General features: G+C 51.8%; 2 protein-coding genes across 16 annotated transcripts in view; both read right to left on the bottom strand.

Annotated features, from left to right (window-relative positions):
• The window catches only part of MRPL21 (mitochondrial ribosomal protein L21), a 1,021,966-nt gene that overhangs the window by 53,776 nt on the left and 946,016 nt on the right, over positions 1-22,174 (bottom strand). The window contains exon 1 of one of the 15 annotated variants that reach the window (XM_050758216.1): positions 20,316-20,319. The exons of 12 other annotated variants lie outside the window; for them this stretch is intronic. The gene's annotated coding sequence lies outside the window, so the exon portion shown is untranslated. Of the gene's footprint in view, positions 1-9,833; positions 9,838-11,713; positions 11,718-20,315; positions 20,320-22,174 lie in introns of those variants that run through there. 2 more of the 15 variants (XM_050758224.1, XM_050758231.1) reach the window with 2 other exon arrangements.
• MRGPRD (MAS related GPR family member D) lies at positions 20,460-21,424 on the bottom strand. Its single transcript, XM_050758207.1, has one exon. The coding sequence runs from the start codon at positions 21,420-21,422 to the stop codon at positions 20,460-20,462; it is 963 nt and encodes a 320-aa protein (XP_050614164.1). The 5' UTR covers positions 21,423-21,424.

The following is a 22,174-nucleotide window of genomic DNA, read 5'->3' as shown; positions in this document are numbered from 1 at the left end:
ATTCATCTACTGGATATTCAGAGTGCCTCTGCTTTTTGGCTGTTGTGACCCATGAGGCTGCTATGAATATTCATTGTTCAAGTCCTTCCGTGAAAACATGCATTTTCATTTTTCTTGGGTAGATTCTTAGAAGTGGAATTGCTGGGTCATATGATAATAAGTTAGTTTATTTATTTAAGAAACTACCAAGCTTTTCCAGAGAGGTTATACCATTTTACATTCCTACCAGCTGTATATGCGGGTTCCAGTGTCTCTGTTCTTGCCGACATTTGGTATTGTCTGATTATGATTACTATTACCGCCATGTTAGTGGGTATATACTATGATCTGACTGTATTTTTAATTTGTATTTTCTTAAAGACTAAGGATGCTGAGCACCTTTCTCATGTGCTTATGGGACATTTCAGTATCTCCTTTGGTAAATTTTTTTTTCTTTTTTCTTTTTTCTCTCTCTCTTCCTTCTTCCTTCCTTCCTTCCTTCCTTCCTTCCTTCCTTCCTTCCTTCCTTCCTTCCTTCCTTCCTTCCTTCCTTCCTTCCTTCCTTCCTTCCTTCCTTCCTTCCTTCCTTCCTCCTTCTTCTTCCTTCCTTCCTTTCTCTTCTCTCTCTCTTTCTTTCTCTCTCTCTCTCTTTTCTTTTCTTTCTTTTCTTCTTTCTTTCTTGCCTGTCTTTGTAGCTCAGGCTGGAGTGCAGTGGTGCAAACAGAGCTCACTACAATCTCGACCTCCCGGGCTCAAGGGATCCTCCAACCTCAGCCTCCCCGAGTAGCTTACAGGCGCATGCCACCACACCTGGCTAATTTTTTTTTTTTTTTTTTTTTTTTTAAAATAAAGATGAGGTTTTGCCATGTTGCCCAGGCTGATCTCAAACTCCTGGGCTCAAGCAGTTTGCCCACCTTGGCCTCCCAAAGTGCTGGGATTACAGGTGTGAGCCACCACACCTGGCCTCTTTTATTATTATATATATTTTCGTAGAGACAGAGTCTTGCTTTTTTGCCCAGGTTGGTCTTGAACTCCCGGGCTTAAGCCATCCTTCTGCCTCAGCCTCCCAAAATACTGGGATTATAGGCGTGAGTTACCGTGCCTGGCCCTTTGGTGAAATTTCTATTCAAATCTTTTGCTCATTTTTAAGATAAGTTGAAATGTCCTATTATTGAGATGTAAGATATCTTTAGGCCGGGCATGGTGGCTCATGCCTGTAATCTCAGCACTTTGGGAGGCCAAGGCGGGCAGATCACGAGGTCAAGAGATCGAGACCATCCTGGCCAACATGGCGAAACCCCGTCTCTACTAAAAATACAAAAATTAGCTGGGTGTGGTGGTGCGCACCTGTAATCCCAGCTACTCAGGAGGCTGAGGCAGGAGAATCGCTTGAACCTGGGAGGCACAGGTTGTAGTGAGCCCAGATCATGCCACTGCACTCCAGCCTGGGCAACAGAGGGAGACCCTGTCTCAAAAACAAAAACAAAAACAAAATACTTATATAGCCTGGATAGAAGTCTTTTATCAGATGTATGATATGCAAATATTATCTCCCAGTCTTTGGATTTTGTTTTCATTTCCTTAATATTATCTTTGGAAGTGCAAAAGTTTTAATTTTATAAAGTCCAGTTTATCGATTTTTTTTTTCTTTTATGGCTGTACTTTTGGTGTCATGTCTAACATCTCTTTACCTAAATTAAGATCACAGAGGTTTTTCCTATGTTTTCTTTTAGACATTGTACAGATTTAGTTCTTATGTTCAGGTCTGTGATCGTCTTGAGTTCATTTTCATGTATGTGTTGGTATAAGGCAAGGGCCAAAGGTTGGTTGGGTTAGCTGGTTTGTTATTGCATGCGGATCTCCAGTTGTCCCAGCAATTGTTGAAAGACTCCTGTTTCTTCATGGAATTGCCTTGGCATCTTGTTAAATATTGTTTGAGCATAAATGGAGGGGTTCATTTCTGGGTTCTCAATTCTGTGCCATGCCAATGCCACAGGCTCCTCCCGTCCCCACCACGAGGGCGGCCTTCTGGTCATGGTGACATTGCAAGTTTACGCTTAGAGGCACGTGCCCCCCAACCCGTCTCTGACTCAGCGAAAATGGAAAGAGTTTTGGAAACATATAGCCACACTCAAGATAAACACCGCCGTATTCCAGACCACAGAGGGAAACAGGGCCGGCCGGGTGCGGTGGGAGGCTGAGACGGGCGGATCACCTGAGGTCAGGAATTTGAGACCAGCCTGGCCAACATGGTGAAACCCCATCTCTACTAAAAATATAAAATTAGCCTGGCATGGTGGCGTATGCCTGTAATCCAGCTTATTTGGGAGGCTGAGGCAGGAGAATTGCTTGAACCCACGAGGCGGAGGAGGTTGCAGTGAGCCCAGATCGCACCACTGCATTCCAACGTGGGTGACAGAGCGAGACTCTGTCTCAAAAAAAAAAAAAAGAAAGAAAAAGAAACAGGGCTGGCCGAGGAGGGGACGCTGTGGACCTGCTAGGGTCCTCGTCTGTCGGGAGCAGGGGCAGCCTGGAGCCTTTTTCCTGTGGGCAAAAGGAACACAAATGGCAAGGTGGGATCTGAGCCAGGCTCACACTATGAAACTAGATGGTAAGGAAGGACTTTCTGATTCATCAGAGGAAAAAAAAAAAAAAAAGACTGTTCCAGTTACTATGGCTGCATAACACATCTACCCAAAACAGCCATTTATCATATTCGTGGGTTCTGTGGCTCAAGAATTTGGACAGAGCACAGTGAACATGGAGATTCGAGAGGCCGGTGCTTGCCTCAAGGTGGGACTGACCCTGAGGTGAAATTTGCACCGGGGGCTGTGGTGGGTTCAGGCCAACCTTGTTGAGACCCCATGTTTGCTTAGCTCCCCAGCACCCACCCTGAGAGTCGCCCAGTGAGTCTCATGCCCCTGGCTCAGGCTGTCTTCTGGGCACCGGACTTGAGTGTCAGTCCCCAGCCTCTCAGCCCTCGGTGCCAGTCATGTGCTGATTATCTCCAGCTTTGATCCCTCCCCACACTCCACATACCACTTACATTCCCCCTGGGATGTTTAGTAGGCGGGCGAGTGCAGCACCTCCAGAATCCAACGCCTGGTCTGCCCCTGGGGAGTGGACTGAACACTCACTTCCCTCCCCAAAGGTAAGTCCATATCCTAATCCCCGAACCTGCCAATGTGACCTTATCTAGGAAAAGAGTCGTCGCAGATGTAATTAAGTAAAGGTTCTTGAGATCATCCTGGGTTACCTGGATGGGCCCTAAAGCCAATGACAGAAGTCCTTCTAAGAGACACGTGAGAAGATCAGGAGGCTGCCTGCAAACACAGGCAGAGGCTGGCATGGTGCAGCCACAAGCCAAGGAATGCAGAGCCCCCAGAAGCCGGAAGTCGCAGAACAGAGCCACCCCTCGAGATTTTATCTTGAAGAGAGAGAATCAGTTTCTGGGTTTGTTGTCATTGTTGCTGTTTTTTGAGACAGAGTTTCACTCTTGTTGCCCAGGCTGGAGTGCAGTGGCGTAATCTTGGCTCACTGCAACCTCCGTCTCCTGGATTCAAGCGATTCTCCTGCCTCAGCCTTCCAAGTAGCTGGAATTACACCTGGAATGACAGATGCCCACCACCACGCCCAGCTAATTTTTTTATATTTTTAGTAGAGAGGGTTTTCGCCATGTTGGCCAGGCTAGTTTCGAACTCCTGACCTCAGATGATCCACCACCCTCGGCCTCCCAAACTATTAGGATTACAGGCGTGAGCCACCATTGTTGTTGCTTTTGAGTCAGCATCTCAGTGTGTGGCCCAGGCTGGGGTGCAGTGGTGCGATTATAGCTCGCTGCAGCTTCAGCCTCCTGGGTTCGAGTGATCCTCCTGCCTCAGCCTTCCAAAGGGCTGGGATTACAGGTGTGCGCCACAGCATCTGGCCTTCTTACATCTTTTCTCCTGTATTCTATCTCTCCATCTCTTACTTTTTTAAACAATGAGATGTTCCTCAGCCTTATTTTCCAACCTTATTTTTGTTTAGGTTTTAAAAATTCACACCATTTTCCTTTCAGCATCCAAGAGCCCTTCCCTCGTGTCCACTTTTGCAGCGCTCTCCCTGCATGGCTGTGTCTCCTTTCCTCTTTGCGGGTGTGGTTTTGTAGAGTGTGATGCTTTCTTTTTGCTGCAGTGGTTTGATTCCGAATGGCTTCCGTCTGCCTTTCGCACTGCTTTCTGCAGATTCTGCTAGGTGTCCCCTCCTATCAGCCAGGGACTGAATCTCCCCGACTCTGCGGAGGACCCGCTGACCGTGGGCTTCGCTGAGGTGTCAGCTGCCGGCCGATGAGCCAGGGGCAGAAGTCTTCCCCCCGCAAGTGCCAGGTTGCAATCCCAGTCTCTGTTCATACACCCACTTAATCGCCCTCCATGCAGTACGGGGTCCCCCTGCCCAGCTATGCCTTGGGACTCTCGAGCACGCTCATTCTGTTTTACCCCCTGCAGAGCCTGGTCGGGTATTTGGTCTTTTCTCACAGTAGAGGAGGAGGCTTCTCTGAGTAGCAGATGGGATTAGAAGATCTGATTGCTGCTGCTTTTATAAAAATTGTAAAATATTATATAACATGAAATTTAACATTTTAACCATTGTGTAACCAAGCATACAACTCAGTGGCATCCCTTACCTTCCCAGCATTGTGCAACCATCGCCACCATCTGTCTCCAGAACTTTCTCATCTTCCCACATGGAAACTCCGTCCCCATCAAATACCAACTCCCCAGCCCGGCCCCCAGCCGCTGGAATCTCTATTCATTTTCTGTCTCCATGACTGATCGCTTCTTTTAAAGATTTTCATTCACCCACCTTATTTTAGTTCCTCCCCCCACCCCCCACACTTCTTGGCCTCCCAGGGCACCCAGTTCCTGAGCCTTTAGGTGATTCCGTGGCATCAGTTTATTTAGTGGCCTTGTGTAGATGTGTGTGTTCAATCCGCCAACATTACATGGATGTGTCTCTGTATCGGGGGTCCCAGGGGTACCGGTCCATGACCTGTTAGGAATTGGGCCTTACAGCAGGAGGTGAGCGGTGGGTGAACGAGTGAAGAAGCTTCATCTGTATTTACGGCCACTCCCCATTGCTCGCATCACCGCCTGAGCTCCGCCTCCTGTCAGATCAGCGGCGGCCTTAGATTCTCGTAGGAGCGCGAGCCCTATTGTGAACTGCGCATGCGCGGGATCCAGGCTGCGCGCTCCTTTGTGAGTCTCACTGCAACGTCCACCTCCCAGGTTCAAAGCGATTCTCCTGTCTCTAATGCCTGATGATCTGTCACTGTCTCCCATCACCCTAAGATGGGATCGTCTAGTTGCAGGAAAACAAGCTCAGGGCTCCCACTGATTCTACATTATGGTGAATTGTAGAGTTATTATATTTTACAATGTCAATAATAGATATAAAGTGTGCAATAAATGTCACACGCTTGGGTCATCCTGAAATCACTTCCCCTGCCGCCCCGCGGCCTGGTCCGTGCAGAAATTGTCTTCCATGAAAACGGTCCCTGGTGCCAAAAAGGGCTGGGGACTGTTGCTCTGTAATATTTAAGTTATCTTTTGCAGAGACTTTGTTTTTTGAGACAGGGTCTGGCTCTGTTGGCCAGGCTGGAGTGCAGTGGCACAATCACGGTTCATTGTAGCCTCAACCTCCCAGGCTCCAGGGATCCTCCCACCTCAGCTTCCTGAGTAGCTGGGACTACAGACACACGCCACCATGCCCAGCTAATTTTTAAAAAAAATTTTTTAGTAGAGATAGGGTCTTGCTATATTGCCCAGGCTGGTCTGCTGGGCTAAGTGATTCTCTTGCCTCAGCCTCCCAAAGTGTTGGGGTTACAGGCGTGAGTCACCATGCCTGGCCCTTTGCAGATACTTTGTAAGCAACCAGGAGAATCATTTTATAATCACATTATACTACATAATCATTTAATGTTAGTGCTTAATGACAAAAGTTGGATATGAAACTACATAATCAGCATGCTCACACTTACGCCAGACACACACATATGCATAGAAAAGATGGAGCCGGGTGTGGTGGCGCACGCCTGTAGTCCCAGCTCCTCAGAAAGCCAAGGCGGGAGGATCGCTTGAGCCCAGGAGTCCCAGGCCAGCCTGGGCAACATAGTGAGACCTCTAAAATTAAAAAAGGAAAAAGAAAAGATACAAAGGCGTATGGCCACTATAAACACCTCTGATCTTTGAGATTTGGTGTGATTCTTGGTCTCTCGTTTATACTTAAAAAGTTTCTCCAATGTTGAATGTCGGTTCTATAATCAGAACAGGACAATTCCTGCTGATTTTCCAGTTAGGCAGCCGATGGGGTCGCAGCTGCTCCCATTTTTCAGCAAGTGCCAAGGAAAGGCCAGATTTCCAGTGCGTCTGGGGTCCTCCACGTTCTTTCTCCATCCCAGGCCTGTGTGGTCTTGGTGGCTGTGGGCTGGGGTGAGGCACAGGTGGGCAGTGAGGAGAGGGAAATTGGCCCAGTTTGTGTCTTAGAAAAATCCTTCTGGTGGCTGCCCTGAGGAGGTGTCTGAGGTAGAACACCTGCCAGCAGCTATAGTCTGGAGAGGCCAGGTGGGGTACAGAGGGGCGCATCTGCTGACTATGCGTGGGCTCAGTCATCAGAACTTGCAAACAGGCCTTCTGCAGGGGTGAGGGGCTGGGAAGATCCCCACGCTTCTGGCTTGGGGGACCCGTGACTTAATGGCTCAGGAAGCGCTGTCCAAGTGTTCTTAATAATAATAATTGTGTTTCTTTCTTGTTGAATGCACATATGCTACCCAGAAGTCCTGCACTCCTGGAAATGCTTGTGTATGCAGAATTCCAGGTTTTCTAGTGATGTCAGGCTGATTGGCATCTGCCAGACAATTCTACAGAGCTCCCTGGGGCCCCTCGCCGTGATCAGAAGCAGGGAAGGCTGCAGCTTCCCCCCTCCCCCGCTGAGAGCTCTTTGTCCTCATTGTAGCAGCGGTGGACGCAGCTCTGGGTCTGGCCCTTTCCAAGTCAGCCGGACAGGGTCCGAGCTCCTCCTGTCACTTGGGTCAGCCGAACAGGGGCCAAGCTCCTCCTGTGACAGGCCCGCTGTGTCGCATGGCAGATGTCAGTACCTGCGTGTCTGCTGGTAGAACTGTGTGATTCTCTGACAGAGGTTTTGACACCTTGGTACGTTCTGCACCTTGGTTGCTGGGGGAGACATCTGACATCAGCCCTGCCAGGAGAGCCCAGCTGTGGTTTCAGGTGTGCGTGGCCCCAGGGGATGGGTTATGGGGGTCTCAGCCAGTCACGGCAAGCCTGTCCCCTTGACCTGTGCCTATTCTAGGTGGTCCTGGGAGCCTGATTCCAGGGGAACCTGAGAACCTGGTTCTGTTTAACGAACAGAGGAGGGGAGGACAGCTGGGGGCCTCTGGGAAAGATCTGATTTACATTTTCTTTCTTTTTTTGAGGCAGGGTCTCGCTCTGTTGCCCAGGCTGGAGTACAGTGGTGTAATCACAGCTCACTGCAGCCTCAACCTCCTGGGCTCAAGCGATCTTCCTGCCTCATCCTCCCCTGCAGCTGAGACTACAGGCGTGCGCCACCAACATCTGGCTAATTTTTGTATTTTTTGTAGAAATAGGGTTTCACCCGTTGCCCAGGCTGCTCAAACTCCTGGGCTGAAGCAGTTCATCTACCTCGGCCTCCCAAAGTGCTGGGATTACAGGTGTGAGCCACCATGCTGGTTCTGTTTTTAAGGTTGTACTCTGTCACCCAGGCTGGAGTGCGGTGGCACAATCACAGCTCACTGCATGTAACCTCCGCCTCCTGGCTTGAAGCGATCCTCGCACCTCACACTCCTGAGTAGTCATTTGTTCCAGCAGCCATAGTTACTCTCCAGGTAATGAATGCACCCAGCGGAGAATCTTCTAACTTTCTGCCCAGGGAGCTGGGGTCTCCCCCGACCAGTGTGCACTTTGATTTTTCATTCAGTGTTCAGAATGAGCGTCATCCCTGTCCTGGTCCCACCTGGTGCCCCGAATGCAGACCCGAGCTTTGTTGGAGATGGAGGATACTAAGCATTCGCCCGTGTTTTTGGATGCAGGCTCCATGCTGGGCTCGGGGTTGGCTGGAGAGCGTGAGACGGTGGAGGAGACGCACTTTCCCCCGCTGAGAGCGAGAATAGCCTGTTGATTATGCTCGCTCACGGCTCTGGAGCCCCAACATCTGGCTGCAGAGTCCACTTCTGCTGCCTCCTGGCTTTGTGACAAGCCACTCAACCCCTCCAGACCTCTGTGGCCTCGCCTGTAAAACGAGGATAGTGCTAGGAACAGTAGTATCCGGCGCTGTGGGGGCCTGAGTGATTAACTTCCTTACGACGCCAGGAACCGCCATGGCCTGGAGTGAGGGCTACATGCAAGTCGTTATTAGTGAAGTCACGTTCGAGTCTGTGTTGTGTGCCGGGCGTTACGCCGAGTCCTGCACCTGCACTGCGTCCTTTCATCTACATGGCAGCTCTGTGGGGTCGTTTCAGTGAAATCTTTCCCTGGGAGAAATTCCTGGGAATAGGCAGTGCCAGCTCACTTCTGCGACTTTCAACGGCCTGGGGTCCCCAGTTGCTTACTGCACCCCAGTTGCTTACTGCACCCCAGTTGCTTACTGCAATGGGGTCCTCACCCAGCACGGGCCTCCCTGTCCAGGCTGGATGGCGGAGGCTTCCGGTCTCAAGCCACTCTGGGGCTGTGGGAGTCGGTTAGATGGGGACATGATGTCTGGAAGCAGTTTGTATGAGGGGACCTGAGATTGGGGCAGGGGGTGTCGTGGGAGGCTTTTGAGCTCCAGGGCCCTCAGTACATGGCCCCCTCCTCCCCAGCCATGCACAGCCCTTCTGCACAGGGCCTCGCTGGGGAGCAATTGTTTGGGAAGTGGTGAGGGGTGTGGGGAGCTGGGGTAGGGCGGGGGTAGGATGGGGGTGCTAGAGTGGGGCTGGGCGGGGGTAGGGTGAGGGGGGGGGGGGCAGGGTGGGGGCAGGGTGGGGGGCTGGGGCCAGGGTAGGGGCAAGGTAGGGGGCTGGGGCAAGGTGAGGGCAGGGTGGGGTGCTGTGGCAGGGTGGGGGCTGAAAGCAGGGCGGGGGTATGGTGGGGGGTCTGGGGGCGGGATGGGGGCCTGGGATGGGGTGGGGTGGGGCCGGATGGGGGGGCTGGGGCGGGATGGGGGCAGGGTGGGGGGACTGGGGGTGGGGTAGGGGAAGGTGGGGGTGGCGTATCCTGAGGTCCTGCTTTGCTGCCTCTTCCGGATGGCCCATTTTGTTTACAAGCTGGAGGAGCTGCCTGCCTGGTGGAGGGCCAGCCTTGAGTCACTTTTGGAGCCCCTGGCACTCCACTGCTGTCCCAGATCCATGCGGAAGCCAAAGGGCCGCAAAGGCAAGGGTGACCTGACAGCCACTGCGTGTGCCAAGTGTGTGGAGAGCCGTCCGACCCCACACGAGGGAGCGCCATTCCTACTCCATCAAGCATGTGTTAAAGGCCAGCTGTACGCATGCTCTGTGCAGGGTGCTGGGGGCCCACTGGGGTTAGGGTGTGTCTCCTGTCTCCTGAGGGGGCCACTGAGCCAGTGGGCTGATGGTAACCTGGGTGAGGTGTGCCCACCACAGCTGCCCTGTTCCTGGTCTGCAGGCCTCTGGGTGAACAGGGGTGGCAGAGACCTGTGGTGCCGATGGATCCCATGGCCCCTGAGTGTCCCTTCGCTATCAACTTCCCCCACCTCCTGGCCGGGTCTCCTAGATCTGGACCTGTCTCCCCGGCTGCCATTCAAGGCCGGGAGAAGCAGCTGGTACAGCTTTGCTCGTTGCCCGCAGCCCCCCACAGGCCTCTCCACATGCCCCCTGTGCAGGGCCATCTGTGCTGCTCAGATGGCTGAGCACACATTGCCAGCTCTGGACTCTTCACCCACACTGCTATTCAGTGGCTACATGTACAGGAAGGCCCTGCAGACCATTGGAATAGGGACCATCTCTGTACTGGGTGATAACCAGCCCTTCCCCGAGCGCCCTGAATCCCCTTCCCATGGCCCTTGTTGCCCCAGCCTCTTCCCCAGGACCCCTGGGCCTCCCTTTCAGTGACTCGGAAACTAAAGGGTGAGCACCTGGCACAGCAGGGCCCCAGCAGCTGCCCAAGGCCGTGGGTGTCTGTGCCGGCTGCTCAGTCCCTGTGCCTTGCTGGTGGTTAGAATTTTCATATGGCCAGGCCTGCATAGCTCATTCTCCTCACTGGGTCCTGCTGTCATCCACCTCCGTGCCTGGTCTACACTAACTACCTGCCAGTTAAGTGACCGCTGGACGCTGGGGTCAGGAAAAGCAGGGAGCCAGGGGCAGGGCTGTACATGGCTGGCCATAGCCTCAGGCCTGGGAGGAGGCAGGGGTGGGTGGCTCAGGGCTGGGGTTTCAGAGGCACTGCTCAGGTTTAACTCCTGAGCTCAAGCAATCCACCTGCCTCGGCCTCCCAAAGTGCTAGGATTACAGGCGTGAACCACCGCGCCCGGTCAGAATGTCTATCTCTTTAAACCAAGGAGACTGTAGGACTTTGTTATGGCAACCCCAGGCAACGAATACAGTGCCCTGATTTCTAAAATCTTATGTGGCAAAAGGTTCTCTGCGGATGTGATTGAGTAAAGGATCCTGAGCTGGGAGGTGATCTGGGTGGGCCCTGCATGTAATCACAGCGTCCTTATAAGGGGAAGCAGGAGGGTCAATGTCAGAGAAGTGGTGATAGAGTGGAGGTTGGAAGGATGCAGAGCCCTGAGCCAAGGAACAGGGGCTGCCTCTAGAAGCTGGGAAACACAGGGAAGTGGGTTCCCTCCTACAGCCTCTGGAAGGAGCACGACCTTTGACTGTAGCCCCAAAGACCCACTTGAGACCTCTGACCTCCAGAACTGTAAGATGAAAAATTGTGTTGGTCGGGTGCGGTGACTCACGCCTGTAATCCCAGCACTTCGGGAGGCCGAGGTGGGTGGATCACCTGAGGTCAGAAGTTCAAGACCAGCCTGACCAACATGGTGAAACCCCATCTCTACTAAATATACAAAAATTAGTCGGACGTGGTCGGGGGGGGGCACTTGTAATCCCAGCTACTCAGGAGGCTGAGAGAGGAGAATTGCTTGAACCCGGGAGGCAGAGGTTGCAGTGAGCCAAGATCGCACCACTGCACTCCAGCCTGGGCAACAGTGCAAGACTGTCTCAAAAAAAAAAAAAAAGAAATTGTGTTTTTCTTAGCCACTAAGCATGTCATCAATTTGTTCCAATAGCCACAGGAAATGAATAAAGGGCTCGAAGTCCTGATGTCATGGGCTGGCTGGTGGTGGAGAATCTTGAAGTCTGTGAATGTGAGTTCTCACGGCCCTGGCCCGCAGCTAGAGAAGGGCAGGCACGGGAGAGCAGGGAGCATGCTGGCACCAGGTGGCAGAAAAGGGAAGAGCCAGGACTCTAGATACTGAGATACTGGCAGTCCAGGTGCTTGGAGACTGATATGATTTGGATCTGTGTCCCTGCCTAAATCTCATGTTGAACTGTAATCCCCACTGTAGGACGTGCAGCCTGGTGGAAGGTGATTGGATCCTGGGGGTGGATTTCCCCCGTGGTGCTGTTCTCGTGATAGGGTTCTCATGGAATCGGGTTGACAGTGTGAGGCACCGCCCCTGTCTCTCTCTTCCTCCTGCTCCCACCATATGAGATGTACCTGCTCCCCCTTCGCCTTCCACCTTGACTGTGTTTCTGGAGGCCTCCGCAGAGGCTGAGACACGCCGCCACGCTTCCTATGCAGCCTGCAGAACCGTGAGCCAGTTCAACCTTCTTCTTTATCAATTACCCAGTCCCAGGTGTTTCTTTTTCTTTTTTCCTTTTTCTTTTCTTTCTTTCTTTTCTTTTTTTTTTTTTTTTTTTTGAGACACTGCCTGGGCTCTCTTATTACCCAGGGTAGAGTGTGGTGGTGCCATGATCACAGTTCACTGCAACCTCCACCTCCCAGGCTCAAGCCATCCTTCTGCCTCAGCCTCCTGAGTAGCTGGGACTACAGGTGCACGCCACCACACTTGGCTAATTTAAAACAATTTTTTTTTTTTTTTTTTTGGTAGAGATGAGGTTTTACCATATTGTCCAGGTTGGGGTTGAACTCTGGAGCTCAAGTGATCCACCTGCCTTGGCCTCCCAAAGTGCTGGGATTACAGGCGTGAGCCACTGTGCCCCACCGGGTATTCCTTTATAGCAGTGTGAGGATGAACTAATACAGAGACTGACGTGCTTCAGTCAACCCCAGACACTGTAGGGAAATATGGTTATGTTTCCTGCACAGAACAATTTGCTCTTCCTCTGTGGAGACGTCTTGGGTTTCCCTTATCTTTGGGTTCCAGGTGGGGTTCTGTGGGTTGACATTTGGCCCAGGCCAGCCACAGCATAGTATACCTCCTGACCGAGGTCATTGTTTCAGGAATGGGCACGTGGCTTCAGCTGGTCTGATTGTCATCGCTCCTGACCCACCCTTTTCTGGGGTTTTGAAGAAGTGTTGGGCTCTCAGCTGGAGAAGAAAGGACCACCAGGTCTTGCTGGTGGCATGCTTGCCCTCACAGGCTGGAACCAGCCTGAAAAGGACTTAACAAAGGAAGCCAAAGCTGGGAGCTGGGGAGAGCCAGGCTGCTGATCACACCAGGATCCAGCCATGCCTGATGTAAGATCACAACAGGATCCAGCCATGCCTGAGGCAGGATCACACCAGGATCCAGCTATGTCTGATGTGAGATCACACCAGGATCCAGCCATGCCTGACACAAGACCATGCCGTGGATGTTCTAACTGTTGGTGCCATAACCTCTGAGAAGGAGCGTGCTTAATGTAGGTTACATGATTTCCATCTCTCAAAACTGATTCCTAGCTGATGGGGAAACTGCGACCTGGGAGTGGGGTGTTGCATACGGCAAACTAATGTGTAGGATTGGTGGGGTCTGCATGGGGTGTGGAGGGGGACGGTGAGCTTCTTCTCAGTGCCCAGCTGCACCATTTGTGATGCTAGCGGGAAGGTGGTGAGTTGTTGTACAAGTTCTACTTTGTGTAAACTCTGATGTTGTGCTCAGACTGTGTGTGTCTACTGAGGAAGGCCTGACATGCGTTTGCTGGGACTGCTATTACAAAGCCACAGGCCAGGAGGCTTACACAACAGACATTGCTTTTCCCACAGTCCTGGAGCGTGGAGGTCTGAGATCAAGGAGTCAGCAGGGCTGGTTCCTCCTGAGGCCTCTCTCCTTGGCTGGCAGATTCTGCTACCTTCTCCCTGCATCACAAAGTTGTCCTTCTGTGTGTGTGTCTGTGTCCTCATCTCCACTTCTTATAAGGACACCAGTTGATATCGTTTGGCTGTGTAGCCACCAAATCTCATTTTGAATTGTAGTTCCCATAAGGAGAAACCCGGTAGGAGGTAAATGAATCATGGGGGTGGTTACGCTCATGCTGTTCTCATGATAGTGTGTGAGTACTCGTGTGATCTGATGGTTTTATAAGGGGCTTCCCCCTTTGCTTGGCACAAACTTCTCTCACCTGCCACCGTGTAAGACGTGCCTGTTTTGCCTCCCACGATTGTAAGTTTCCTGAGGCCTCCCTAGCCATGCAGAACTGTGAGTCAATCAAACCTCTTTTCTTTATAAATTACCCAATCTGGGGTATGTATTCATAGCAACATGAAAACAGACTAATACACCAGTCATGGGAGATTAGGGTCTACCTTAATGACCTCATGTTAACTTAATCACCTTCTTAAATAATGTAGGGGGTCCCATCCAACAAAATCAGTATTCTGGGGGCTGAAGTACCTGAAAATGGGAATAACTGATCTGTGCAGAGAGGTCCCTTCCACCAGGGATTAGCAATTCAAGGAGTTTGAGAGTTGTTGTTGTTAGTTCCTGCTGCTATAACAAAATACCTTACACCTGGTACTTATACTTATGAAGAGTAGAAATTTCTTTCTAGGCAAGAGGATTGCTTGAGCCCAGGGCTTTAAGATCAGCCTGGGAAATGTACCAAGACACCATCTCTACAAAAAAATAAAAAATAAAAAATAGCTAGGTGTGGTGGCTTGCACCTGTAGTCCCGGCTACTCAGGCTGAGGCAGGAGGATCACTTGAGCCCAAGAGTTCAAGTCTGCTGTGAGCTATGATTGTGCCACTGCACTCCAGCTTGGGCAACAGAGTAAGACTCTGTCTCAAAAAAAAAAAAGAAAGAAAGAAAGAAAGAAAAAAAAAAAAAAGAAATTTATTTCTCTTGGTTCTGGAGGCTGGGAAGTCCAAGATCAAAGTGCCAGCAGACTTGGTATCTGGTGAAGGCCCAGTCTTGCCTTCATAGTGGCACCTCTTCCTATGTCCTCACATGGCTGAAGGGCAAAAGGGGCTGGCCAGTTTCCCCGATCCCTTTCAAAAGGGCACCAATCACCTCCTAAAGTCCTCACCTTTTAATACTATCACACTGGTGATTAAATTTCAACGTATGAATTTTGAAGGGACACATACATTCAAACTATAGCAAGAGTCAAGTGGCCTAAACTTGTAGGCATCGATGAATGCCCCACTCCACGCTGAAGTCCCAGCAAAGGCAGGGGTCCTGCCAGCCAACCTGAGAAAGTCCCTCCAGGGCACGCTTCCTGCCTGAGAAGCTGGATGTCATCCCAACTGTGAGAGCCATCTGTCCCCTCAGCTGTGACCTGGGGATGGGGGCAGCAGATGAGCCCTGTTGGGGAAATAGAAATTAAGCCCTAAGGAACACACTGACTCGTAAACACAAAAGTAGCAGATTTTATCAGTGAGCAGCAACAGCAAACAACAGCCCAGCCCAGAATGTGGGGAGGTAGCCCCACATGGCTACAAAGCTAGAGTGGATATCTGTTTCTATGGAATGAAAGCTACAGTTGGCTGTTATTCCAGCTTCTGTTGGTAGTTACACTGACGCAGTGTGATGTCCTGATTTTCCTACCTCTTTTATCAGTTCCTCCCGTGGCTGTCCTGGCAGTGCCCCTATAGTCACATTTTTTTGACATTCTTCAGGAGAACTAAATTCAGTTCAGTTCCCTACAGTGTCCCCCCACCCCGCAAATATTGCACGACTCACAGGGCCAGGTTGCAGACCAGGAAGACCTGGAGAAAACTGGAGGAACATCTTGGCCCTGGTGCCAATTGAAGGACCGTGACTCTGCAAGGTCTTGGCTTTGATTGTTGGAGTTGATGGAACACACATATTCCACAAGACAGCCATGCTTTAAAGAGAGCTGGAGGCCAGCCAAATCCCAAACCTGGCCAGCCAATGGTCATGACGCCCATGGCCCCGATGTTGTTCGGCGGGGATTGTGACCTCACTTCTGGCTTCACATGAGTTTAACATGCTCCAGACTTGGACAACCACCCTATTCCACCCCATTGGCTCCATAATTCATTTTGGGAAAAGTACATCAGTTTCTAGGCCAAGAAGCCTCAATTGCAATGTATCCAACAAGAGTCAGTTGCAGGAGTTTTCTGGGAAATACTGTGGAAAAGGAACTCTCCTCCTTCTGGAGCCACGGAGCTGGTGGGACGGAAAGAAGTCTGCACAGTGGGAACCCATTATGCCAACAAAGGGGGAGTGCCTGCCTGAGAAAAAGGTCACAGTGGAGAGCAGAACTGATGGAGAGAGAGAAATAGGTTCCTGATGACACTGTTAGATCACCTGGATCGGCCCATGCCTGAAGCCATGATATTTTGGAGCTTTTAGTTACTAAAGCAAATACATTCCTTTCCCTTTGATCCAGTTTGACCTCAGTTTCATTCACTTGCTGCCCAAAACATCTCCACTTATGCAGTTACCCAAATGACAATAATGTGTATCTGGGTTCCTTGGCTGAGACAGCTATAATCAGCCCTGTCTGACTTAAGGAAAAAATAAAAAGAAAGATAGACATTCATTGGAAGCCTGTGAAGGAGCTGCTGAATTGACTGGTGCCTAGAGAACAGGCTGGAGAAGTACAGGAGCTACTCAAGGGCCAGACGTGGCCAAGGCGCCTTCCCTCGTTGGGTTACTGGTGTCAGACTTCAGTTCTCTCGGAGTGTAGGTGTCAGTGGGCAGCCCTAGGCCATGTATTGGTTCCCCGTGGCTGCCATAACAAATACCAGAAACTTGGTGGCTTAACACAACTGGAATTCATTCTGTCACAGTGCTGGAGGCCAGAAGTCTGAGATGAAAGTAGGGTCAGGCTGGCTCCCTCTGGATGCTCGAGGGGAGGATCCACTCTTTGCCCCTCTCCCAGCTTCTGGTGGCTCCTGCAACCCTGGCATTCCTTGCCTTGTAGCTGCTTCTCTCCAGGCTCTGCCTCCTTCATCAGGCAGTGTTCTCCTTTCTATCTGTGTCTGTTCGCCTGGCTTTCTGATAAGGACACCTGTCATGTTGGATTGGGGCCTTCACTACTCCATATGACCTCATCCTGTCTAAGTACATCTGCAAAGACCCTATTTCCAAATCAGGCCACATTCTGAGATTCTGGTGAGTGCGGCATTTTGGGATACACCCTTTCACCCAGTGCAGGCCACGCCCATCCCCTGGTTGGATGAGATGATGAGGGTTTTCAGCAAGGGGTTCCTTACACTTCCAGGGCACAAGGTACTGGATTTACCGGCTCATCAAGACAGGGTGGCCGTTCCCACCAAGGGTGCTCTGGTTGCTTTAGAAAGGGGATTGGACGTTGGACCCACCGCAGGCAACAGGGCCATCTGTACACGTCCTTTCTCTAGTGCATGCATTTCCAAAATATCCCTCTTGCCATGGCCAGAGCATCTGAGAACATCCTGGTGCATCCTTTGCCGTGTATGTCCCCAGTCGCTGGGGGACAGCGTCCTCTGGGTCCTCTGTGGATGTGGTGAGGGGGAGAGTGCCTGCCGTGGGAGATTCACCTGTTTTTTTTCTGGTGTATTTGAGTTCTTCTCTCTACATTCTATGCGGTGGGCTTTCCGTCATCTGACTTCCCTGGCCTGGGTGAGTTTCAGATCTGTGCTAACCAGATTCTTAGGCCACATCCAACCCTGTGGGCCTGGCCGTGGGACGCAGGGGCTCTGTACACGCACACATATGACGCATTCCGTTCAATCTTCAATAACGGACGCCCTCCCCTGTTAAGCGCTCCCAAAATGTCATTCCCACAGAAATCACCCAGATGTTGAACAACAGAGTATGAAATTCCTGCGTTCCTCTCCAGCCACCCTGGGTCAGGCTGGGATCTGATCCAAGGTAAGGATGACTGTGAGGGTGGGGCGGGGGGAATCTTGTTTCCTGTAATGCAGCTCCCTGGAGAGGGCAGCAGCTCTTCTAGGAAGGCTGGGACCGCCGCCTCAGATCAGGGAGGACGACGTCCTTCAGGCACAGGAAGCCCCTGGGTGGTTCTTCACGGTTTGGCTGGTTGGGGTCAGGATCTGTCCTGTGTCTTCCGGGAATTTCCGAATATCTCCTTTTCCGTGGATGGATGTGCAGCCTCTTACAAGGAATGCCTGGCTCCTGGTGAGTGCTCAGAAGTGTTTGTGGAATGAATAACAGACCCATGAAGCTGTGAGTTCCATGGGCGTCTGATCTAGCAAACTGCAGAGGGGCATCATGAGCTGCTTTACCCGAATCAATCAGCGTCCAGGCTACAAAAACAGGCAGAGGAGGTGGTTCCTGGGAGCCGTTCCTACCTAACCAACTCTGTCTTGCTTCGAACCTTTAAGCTGTCCTTGTTCATTCCTGGGCACAGGCCCAAGTAACTTTGAGAAGGAATTCAGTTCAGGGTTTGACTCTGAAACAAAATTGATAAATGTGGTATGTGTTCTGATTACACACCCTGTATTAGCAAGGATCTTGCTAACAGGGGAGACCTGCTTTGAGCAGGCACCGGTGAGAACAGAACCCCCCACTTAGAATTGTACATCTGGGGATCGGAGGATTCTTCTATAAGCTAGCTTCTGATTCTGTACATTTCAAATCTTATTTCTTCTGTTACCCACTACTCCACATACTTCCTACCCTGGGGCGCTAGCAATTGCCTAACCACACATGGAGGTGATCGGAAACCACATAAATACACCTCACTAAGCCCAAACTGCACGGACCCCCAACTCCTCTTCCACTCAACCCCACCCCCCAAATACCTGTGCGCACACCAGTGCCATCTGACCTAAAGTGGAATGTGATGGAGGTACCAGAGTAGAAGGTCTCATGAATATATCATTTTATAAGTTTTATCGAAACATAACATCATCATGTGAACAATTCCTAGGGCTCCTCCCCTTGCAAATGAGGGGCCTTGTGGTAGCCACTGACTGCTAAGAAGCGAGATGGTCCGCCTACCAACCGTCGGCTTCAGACTGGGCCACCTTGTGGCTGCCCAGGTTGCAGAAGGATCGTGAAGCATGGGGTTTGTAGTCAGAAGATGTGGGTTGTCACGGTGGCTCAAGCCTGTAATCCCAGCACTTTGGGAGGCCGAGGCGGATGGATCACGAGGTCAGGAGATCGAGACCATCCTGGCGAACACGGTGAAACCCCATCTCTACTGAAAATACAAAAATATTAGCTGGGCGTGGTGGCGGGCGCCTGTAGTCCCAACCACATGGGAGGCTGAGGCAGGAGAATGGCGTGAACCCGGGAGGCGGAGCTTGCAGTGAACCGACATTGCGCCACTGCACTCCAGCCTGGAGACAGAGCAAGACTCTGTCTCAAAAAAAAAAAAAAAAAAAAAAAAGATGTGGGTTGGATCCTGGAGAAAACATGGGCTGTAAAGCATCAGTGACTCTTACTGGCTAAATAAGCACTTGTTAAGTGTGTGTGGCATGCGAGGCCAGTGCTGGCACCAAGCGCTCTGCTAAATGCTGGAATGACTGATAAAGAACCGCCACTCTGCCTTGCATACCTCTCTGGGACATGCTGATCCGGGGGCCTGAGCTCTAGGTGGGAAAGCACATGGCCCAGGAAATGAAAGCACTCAGAGGTGACTTCTCCTGCGAGGGCTGCACAGCCCCCAGCCCAGGGTAGTGAACACCCAGGGAGACCCCAGGAAGGGGAGTCCTGTCCAGGTGTATAGTCTTCGAGTCCCCAGGACAGCATCGCCTGCCACGGCACAGAACCGTAGGCTGTGAGAGTTGATTCCAGGGTGTATTTTATAGCTTACTGATGAGCCGTCCTCTCCTGTCTCAGGATCTGACCTGTGCCCTGGCTGGTTCAAAGGTTCCATCTTTTGGGAGGAGACTGAGATTTGCTTCAGAAAGATGCCAAGAGAAAGAACAAGATCATTTTCACCTTCTGACCTGAAAAACAGGATGAGGCAGCCGGGTGCCAGGCTTGCAGGCCAGGCTGTGGTCTGGAGACAGGATCTTTCCACTTCCTGTCTTTCCTCCTCCCTCACCTCTTTAAGTCCGGGACTGACTCTGCAGGGACCTCCTGTCTTGCAGCCCCTCCCTGCAAGCCCTGAGCCTCGAGGCCGGATGCTGGGTGGGAAAGGGCTGTGATGTATGGAAAGTACAGGGAACATCGGCCTTGTTCTGGACCCTGGGGACTGTGGGAAGGAAAAGGGGAGGGAGGAGAGTGGAGCTGGCTGATGTGTATCCCAGATGTTCCCTCTTTGGGCCTTTGGGCAAAGTGAGGGGGCCCTGGGAGGGACGGTCAGTCAGGTACGAGACTCTGGCTCTGGGGGACAGTGCCTGGCAGGCTGTCCTCCACTGCCTGGGGCACTGTCCCATCAGCGTCTGCTGGAGTGACTGCCAGTGAACCCAGGCAGAGGCTCTTCCCTTCCCAGTGCAGCCTGGAGGAAAGCGAACAGGCCTGCCCTGGGTGCAAGGGGTGACAGGGTAAGGCAACTTAACAGCAAATGCCAGGGGTCAAGGGCTGGCCAGGGGTCAGAGGGACAGTGGGGCAGAGTCTCATGGCCCACAGCCAGCGAGATCTGGGTCAGCGATGGCAACACTGTTTACTTGCAGACTGCAGGCACACCTGGGGAAAGGTGCATGGGGGCACTGCCTTGGTGGCCATTTGGTGCCACCCAAGGACCAGCATAGGGCCAAAGATCCCCCGGGTCACCCGCCCCTGCACAAAGATGCTGTCTTAGGCAGTGAAGGTGGTTGGGAGAAAACTTTCATATTCAAATGAGATGCCTGTTATCCACCCATAGATAACCAGCTTAAAGCTGGGTAGGGCTAAAAGCTAGTATTTTCCCCCAACCAGATGATCTGCTACAACCAAATAAATTGCACCTTCCCGCAGGGTTGCATTGTGAGATTCAGGACACAGGTGGTGTGGGGAGCTTTGACATGCAGGGAAGTGACCCCCACATGCAGTTGCAAAGTCCTTGGGGCTCCCCCAAGAAGGCTGGCCAGGCACTTGGCAAGGATGAGGCGGGAGGCAGCTCACGGCTCGGGAATCTCCAGGACACAGGCTCGCACAGATGGGAAGCACCTGTGGGTGGCTCTCAAGCCCCCATCTCATTGGTGCCCGTGGTGGGCGTCTCCCCACCTTCCAGCTCGGGCTCCTCACGAAGCGCCCGTTGGAGCACAGTCCCCAGCGACCCCTGCAGCCTGCGACTTCTCCGGCTGCCCACCAGGAAGTAGATGAGGGGGTTAGCGCTGCTGCTCATGGACGAGGAGAGGCGTGACAAGTTGAAGTACAGGACCTTCGTGTCAGGCGGCAGTTTCAACCAGTACAGCACGAACCAGTAGAAGCCCAGGGGCAGGGAACAGATGAGGAACACCAGGACAGAGGCCAGGACCACCACGAACAGCCGAGTGGGCTGCCGCCGCCACTGCTGGGAGCTTCTCCGCACCCGGACAAAGAGGGTCAGGCTGGACAGAGTCATCACTGGGGTTAAGACCCCCATGATGAGGGCAGCCTGGACCATGTCCACCCGGAAGCACTGGTCTTTATTGAATTTCAGGAACTTGCTGCAGAAGCAAGAGGTCAACCCATTTGTCAGGAGACACAGCATCCAGAGCAGGGCGCACACCCAGGCTGACAGGTGCCTGGGCCGGTGACACTTGAACCAGATAGGGAAGAGGACGGAGAGACAGCGCTGGGTGCTGATGGCTGTCAGCAGGCTCAGGCCCACTGTGTAGGCAAAGTACTTCAGTCTCTTCATCAGCTCGTGGACCTTGTCAGTGGTACTGACCAGGGGCTGGGTTTCCAGGCTGAGCATGGCAGCCATGCTGAAGACAAAGAGGAGGTCAGCTACTGCCAGGTTGAGGATATAGATGGAGAAGGGAGTCCTGCGCATTCGAAATCCCAGCAGCCAGATCACCATGCTGTTGCCTGCCATCCCGCACAGGCAGGTGAACATGGCCAGGGAGCTCAGCACCAGGCAGGCCGCGTGCACCACGCTCCCTCTGGAATGGTTTAGGGCCAACTCAGCGGTCCCACTGCTATTCAAAGTCTGGTTCATCCCTACAAGAGGAAGATGCACCAATGTGAAATTCTGTGTTGCTGGGACCATGGGGGAACCCCTGGGAGCCCCTCGAATTTCCAGCTTCAGAGCTCTACCCTCCAGATTCTTTATGCAACAGACTGTGGCTGGGAGGCGTAACCTTCCCTCCCTCCTGTGACTCACTCAGCCCAGACCTGCCTCCAGGGTCACCTTTATACCTACAAAGCTGTTGTAGATGTCCGTTACCAGTTTAAAAAATTCTCCTCTATCTTGATTTGAATTATTTTTTAAATCATGGAGATGTATTGACTTTTATCAAATGCTTTTTCTACATCTATTATAGAAAAGTCATTATTATCAATAGACGTAGAAAAAATATTTGATAGAAGCATTTGATATCATTTTTTTCCTCCTGTAATTGTCAAACCCTCTGAGTTAACTAAAAAAAAAATGACCTTGGGCTGGGTGTGGTGGTGCATGCCTGTAACCCCAGCACTTTGGGAGGCTTGCTTGAGGCCAGGAGTTTGAGATCAGCCTGGGCAACATAGCAAGATCCCATCTCTACAATTTTTTTTTTTTAATTAGCCGGGCATGGTGGCACACACCTGTGTCAGCTACCTGAAAGGCCGAGGTGTGAGGATCGCTTGAGCCGGGCACATTGAGGTTGTAGTGAGCCATGGTCCCACCCCTGCACACCAGCCTGGAAGACAGAGCAAGACCCTGTCTCTTAAAAAACAAATTAGGCCTGGGGCAAAGAGTAGAATTAACTA

Source organism: Macaca thibetana, chromosome 14 (assembly GCF_024542745.1).
Source record: "Macaca thibetana thibetana isolate TM-01 chromosome 14, ASM2454274v1, whole genome shotgun sequence".
NCBI classification, from domain to species: Eukaryota; Metazoa; Chordata; class Mammalia; order Primates; family Cercopithecidae; genus Macaca; species Macaca thibetana.
This window is presented reverse-complemented; position numbering and strand designations above follow the sequence as displayed.

Bases quoted from the DNA above. Each gene is read 5' to 3' on its own strand.
- MRGPRD (XM_050758207.1), bottom strand. From the start codon at position 21,422: ATGAACCAGACTTTGAATAGCAGTGGGACCGCTGAGTTGGCCCTAAAC.